General features: G+C 42.7%; 1 protein-coding gene across 1 annotated transcript; it reads right to left on the reverse strand.

Moving 5' to 3' along the window:
- Nucleotides 1-1,257: 1,257 nt before the first annotated feature.
- On the reverse strand, nucleotides 1,258-4,959 carry eef1b2 (eukaryotic translation elongation factor 1 beta 2). The gene is made up of 6 exons (XM_088606817.1): nucleotides 4,790-4,959; nucleotides 3,751-3,873; nucleotides 3,408-3,531; nucleotides 2,703-2,769; nucleotides 2,040-2,165; nucleotides 1,258-1,454 (listed from the first exon to the last, which is right to left on the reverse strand). The coding sequence occupies exons 1-6, from the start codon at nucleotides 4,867-4,869 to the stop codon at nucleotides 1,300-1,302; spliced, it is 675 nt and encodes a 224-aa protein (XP_088462943.1). The 5' UTR covers nucleotides 4,870-4,959; the 3' UTR covers nucleotides 1,258-1,299.
- Between the last annotated feature and the right edge of the window lie 701 nt (nucleotides 4,960-5,660).

The following is a 5,660-nucleotide window of genomic DNA, read 5'->3' on the forward strand; positions in this document are numbered from 1 at the left end:
ATCTTTCTTGAAATGTTACCAGCTAAATCAATTGGGAACACCTTCTTTTCCAATATGACAACCTCCTTAATGCACAAGAGTCTCTTCCTAGAAGATCACCTTATTGGCCATATACAATTTCTTGCATTAGGAACTGGTCTTTTCGCATAGCCCAGCTTGCTCTCCGTGAGACACACAGGCAGGGACCGATGCTTGGGGTCAGCCATTTCTACAGCATCCCTGAAGCAGTTGGGGTTAAGGGCCTTGCTCTGGGGCCCAATGGAGTACGATTCCTCTGCCGGCCGCGGGATTTGAACCGGCAACGTCCCAGCCACAGAACCACTACACCCCCGTGAGTGAAGCACCTTGCACAAAAGTATAATAGTAGCATCGCATCTGGGCTTTGAACCTACAGCCCTTTGGTTTCCTAACCCCTCCTTGGCGTTACATCGGTTCACTACACTCACTGGTATTAGTGCAAGTTCCACCAAATTATGGAAAAAAAGCACACAAGTTTCACTCTTTGTAAAACTCCAGTCTTAATTTTACCACAATCCCATTAAGTTTCTAGTACACCTTACTTCCCTTAACTTCCAAACTCTTAGTTGGGTTTAATAGTTTATAAATCATTTGTTCAATTAGATCCTAATTGAAATACCACCATTCTAGGTTCATAATTAAATTGTTAGTGACCCAGCTGTAACAAGTAATTCACTATATTTTCCAAAATCAGTTGTACAAAGATTTGTGAACTTGAAGATCATAATGGGGGTCTGTAAAACATACTGGACTGCGGCTCTCCAGGATCAGAACTCATAGCAATGATAAATTTCCATAGTGACTGTAGCCATGCATTACTTAACCTTCATCACAGGCCCACCCATTAAAAGGTGCTCATCTATCAAGATCCATAGTGTTAACGTCGCCCTTTTGAACCCAGACCTCAATTTCTGAGTGATGAGCAACAGCCACAAAACCGTGGCACAAATTTGGCCGAGTTGCACACGAGCAGAAATGGCTCGAGTTGGGACCCAGCAGGTGTGTACAGGATTGAAATGATAGCACTGGGAAAAATCTACCCTCCTGCCTGTGCCAATTTCCATGTAAGACATAAAAAGAAACTGGCCAGAACTTTGCACTTTACATAGCAAATGTCCAGAGATAAATGAGAAGACCCTCCAATTCCCCACCCATGAGCATTTCAAATCCTATGTTCCAGCTTTTAACCAGAACTAATTAGGGAGTTTAATTGTCTCCTGGTACACAAAAAACTCAGTCTTTTTTTTTTTTTAAGTGCTTTTATTGTCTGAGCCTTCCTGTTTAGATCTTATTGAAAGCAGCCACATCCATGGACTGTACATATTCTTCGAAGGCTGTGATATGTTCTTCTAGCTGGTCTGTTCCCACCTTGTCATCCTCGACTACACACTGGATCTGAAGCTTCTTGATACCATAACCCACTGGAACCAATTTGGCTGGAACAAAAAAAAGTAAACAGCAAAATTAAAAACCAAATCCTAGTCTACTACTGTTGTCTCCACAGTCAATACCAATTTCTCCAAATACCTACATTTTATTTGCTTTAATATATATGAACCCACTATTTCATTGACGACAAAGCAACATATCTTAAAATCATGCCAATTAAAACTTGTCAGAACCTTGTCAAAATGACACTTAAACAAGAGAGAACACCTGAAGTAAACAAAATCAATCCCTTCACTGGACAAAAAACCTGAACATGCAGTAAAATACCAAATATTACTCCAAAGTGTAAAGTATCCTAGAACAAAAAATGTTTCTTGGCTAATCGACATGGAATTAGAAGATGTTCCAGGAATATACTTCAGGAACAGGACGTGGCTGGCTTTAGTCCAGCAGAGAACAGCATTACAAGAATTCTCTTTTTGCTATGAACTAAAATAGAAACCCAAAATCTGAAGGACAGGGGAAGTCGTGTGCTACATTATACAGAATATCTATACAGCACATGGGAAAGACTTGGGATTTATTCACTAGCGGCCCCTGCTGGGGAAAATTACTGATTCAAGCACACTTACAGGATCCCCAGACAAGACCGTCCATCTGGATGCTTCTGACACACTCCTCCAGTTTGGCCATGTCTGTCTCGTCATCCCACGGCTTCACGTCCAGCAGGATGGAGGACTTGGCGATGAGCGCTGGCTCTGGAGGAAAAAAAAAAGACGAGGGTCACCCGCCACACTAAAGCACATTGCACCGCTGCATCAACTCTACTGTAAATATGAACGCTGGCAACCATCAGATCAATAACAGTCCATCAGGGATTCAGTCGAAAGATGGTGAGTTAGATCATCACTGTTCCAGCGAACAAATCACCGCTCTGAAAAATCCCCCCTTCAAAATAATTTGCGATCCCCTCCAAAGAATCGAGCCCCACGAACAAAACACTTTCATCTGCAGCATCTGAAATAAAACCCAGATCACCTATAAATTCACTACTGACATCACTGCAAATCCATGAGCAATACAAATGAGCAGATCCACCATGACCAGTTTTCGTAATCTACAGGTACTCAAGAACTCCCAAGCCTTTCCAGCTGTTTGAAAGCACACCGGAATCAAGCCCGGAAACGCAATCAAAAGGTGTGTTTGGTGCAATACAGGTCAGGGAGGGATATTAGAGGGTTGCTAGATATAGCCTGCTCCCTGCCACGGGGACAGAATATAGGCGGTAAGCTTACTTTTGGCTTTCTTTGCTTCGTAGGCCGCAAGACGCTCCTCCCTCACCCTCTTGGCCTCTTCACTCTCCTAAGGGGGGGGGAGAAATCAAGAAAGTTACCTCCCAAAAAAAAAGAAAATCGGACAGACCAGGAACAAAGCATCAGTTACACGCACAGACAAGCAGGAGACTGCTGGCGGCCATCAGACATCAGAATATGTCCATCACGTCTTCAGCCGAAAGATGGTGAAGAAAAATCACTCTGGCCAGCCACTGGGCGCCACAAAGGGGGAAACACGATCTGGACGAGGAGCTGGCAGAAACCATTTCAGGAGAGCCGCCGAACTTCAGTTAACACTTCAGTTCACGCGCGGCTTGAAATTTGCTTGTAATATGATTATCTATGAACCGGTGCCATTGTGGCATCTCTATATCGAACGATATGCAGCTGCGAAACAAGATTGCGTGAATCGGTTACAAGGGCTCCACGTGGAACTCGGACGTGTTGCAAGGCAGCTCAGTGCTTCACATTACAATCAACAGCAGTGCCTGGCTGCACAAGACCGATAACTCATTGTTAAAAGATGAATTGGGGATTGTCCAACCCCTGGACACCTCACTTTCCACATCCACGTATAATCTGTAACAAATCTACAAAATGATTCTTCCCCCCCGTTGCAAAAGCGACTCTCTCAGCTGGCTTTGTGCAGAATCCACACGCGCTCACCTCTTCCTCATCGGACCCAAACAGGTCGATATCGTCGTCGTCCTCCTCCTTCGACTCGGTACTGGTGACGTCTTCCACTCCAGCTGGGCCATACTTCCCCAGAGGCTTCTTCACTCCAGGAAGGCTGTGGAGATAAGGGACGGGAGTATGAGATGGGAGACAATAGCGTACACCACCCCCTGCAGCCGAAATGAACTGGTTGGGGTCAGAGTCGATAAGCTGTGCATCACAGGCTCAGTCGAAAGATGGTGAAAACGATCATCACTCCACCAGTTAACACGGGCTTCATTTTACAACACAAAGCAGGCTTTTAAATTTCCTCTCTTGCTTTGCCAGCCAGTACCTTGCTTTCTCCTTCTCGTAGGACCTGATGTGATTGTACCAGCGCAGGGCATGGAACAGGTCTGCGGAAGGCGGGCTGGAAAGGGCCTCGAACACAGCGACATCTGCCTGAGACGGAACGTACCTGTTCAGAAAAAAAAGCCCACATTACACGTACGGTACAGACAACGGATTCTTCCTGAAAGGGGCACTTAACATCACTGTTGGACACGGTTATCAACTATATTAATCGATAGACGTACGAGTCAAAACATTCTCCGAGATTCAGTCTTTCACAACTCTTCAATCTTGCGACACATCTTCCAAAATAGTACGCATGAGGCGAATTTCACATTTGAGGAGAATAAATTCATTTCAGCTGGGTGAATGAGTGATGCGTCCGTCTTCCTTTTTAGCACCCCCGCAAAACTAATCGACCCGAGCAACGAAAGGGTAAAAAAAAAAAAATTGTGCCATTTCAAATGAATCCAAATACATCCCGTCCTGTTATTTTTTTTTTTACTGAAGTTGTGCTAAAAGGAGTTTGCACGGCGCAGACAGATGTCGGGGACACTTTCAATGGGCTCCTAACAAGAATATACTGATAACGCAATGCAGTTAAGCCCGGTAAAAATGCCTATGGCCTACAATGTCAGGATATGATTAACATATGAGAATCGAGTACAAAAATCGTTTTACTTTCATTAATGTTTCGTTTTTTTAATATTAAACGTTTAAGATGTATTTTACATATTATCAGCCCATTTTCTCCACAACCGCACTCCCAAGTCCTTAATCACTGAGCAGGCCACAGGCCTTGCCGGGTAAGAGGTACGTGTCAATTTTAACATTTACGTAACAGAATCGCGAACTACACCCGTTTTTAAATAGTAAAAAACTAACATCGGTGATTTTATTAATCCGGTTTTGTAGTTTTTAAACGATAAAATCCCCTTTCGTTTAATCTGGCGCCAACGTGTCACGGCTAACATGACTCGTGAGGCGTGCTCAAAAAAACTTCCAACGTGCAAATTAAAAAAAAACGTATATCGTGTACAGACCCCTCGATATAACTTTTATCAGCCAAAAAGTCGTTGAGGACCTTCAAGCCGGCCGGGGTTTTAAGATCTCCAAAGCCCATTGTATTAGATTTGTTGTGCAGACCTCGTTTCAAAGACCCGGGGGTACGATTTCTTCACACCAGCGGTCCAGCAGGAAGAGAGAAGGAACGAGTTTTTTCTTACGATGACATTTATACCTCTGACGACAACACTGGCTCCACCCTCACCTCCTCGGACAACTAATTTATAAAGAACTACCTATTATATAATATAATGAACGAATCTTATTCGAAGTTTTCAATATGTTCGGGGAAAATTACAAATTATCCAACTTTGAATTTGCATGACGAGAAAGATCCATCCGTCGTGTCTCAAACACACAGCCTTAAGAAATGCACGTCCGAAGCACTTCGGAGAGACTTTAATTGATGTGTGAAAGTTCTCGCAGAATCCCAGTAAAAGTTTAAACTAGAAGCAATGATTTGACAGAGCTTATCGTGTGGAAACGAAGAGAAATTAAACGCGTCAGGCGGGTCTCAAAGAAGAATTCTACATTTTAATCAATATTCAAAAAAATAAAAAGCAATATTTCTTTATCTTCTCACTTTATACTATTTTGATGGGGGTTTTCTGACTTAACATGAAAAAGAAATTAATGCAATACCTAGGTAAATACGTTCATTCATGTAGGAAGTGACGAAACGAAGGTTAAAGGTGAAAGGTTCTTTAATATCAAAATAAAAATAATAATGACATATGCTAGGCAAAATGGATGTATTTGGTATAGAATAAAATAAAATTAGTCTCTTTGGAAAAAAATAAATCTTTTGCGGTATACGTTATTTGATCATTTTCGTTATTTTCTCCGGAG

Source organism: Lepisosteus platostomus, chromosome 14 (genome assembly GCF_059453375.1).
Source record: "Lepisosteus platostomus isolate fLepPlt1 chromosome 14, fLepPlt1.hap1, whole genome shotgun sequence".
NCBI lineage: Eukaryota > Metazoa > Chordata > Actinopteri > Semionotiformes > Lepisosteidae > Lepisosteus > Lepisosteus platostomus.

Coding starts and splice junctions, on each gene's coding strand:
- eef1b2 (XM_088606817.1), bottom strand. CDS start 4,869: ATGGGCTTTGGAGATCTTAAAACCCCGGCCGGCTTGAAGGTCCTCAAC. Junction 2,770..3,407: donor TTGGGTCCGATGAGGAAGAG/GTGAGCGCGTGT, acceptor CCCCCCCCTTAG/GAGAGTGAAGAGGCCAAGAG. Junction 1,455..2,039: donor CGGTCTTGTCTGGGGATCCT/GTAAGTGTGCTT, acceptor TTTTTGTTCCAG/CCAAATTGGTTCCAGTGGGT.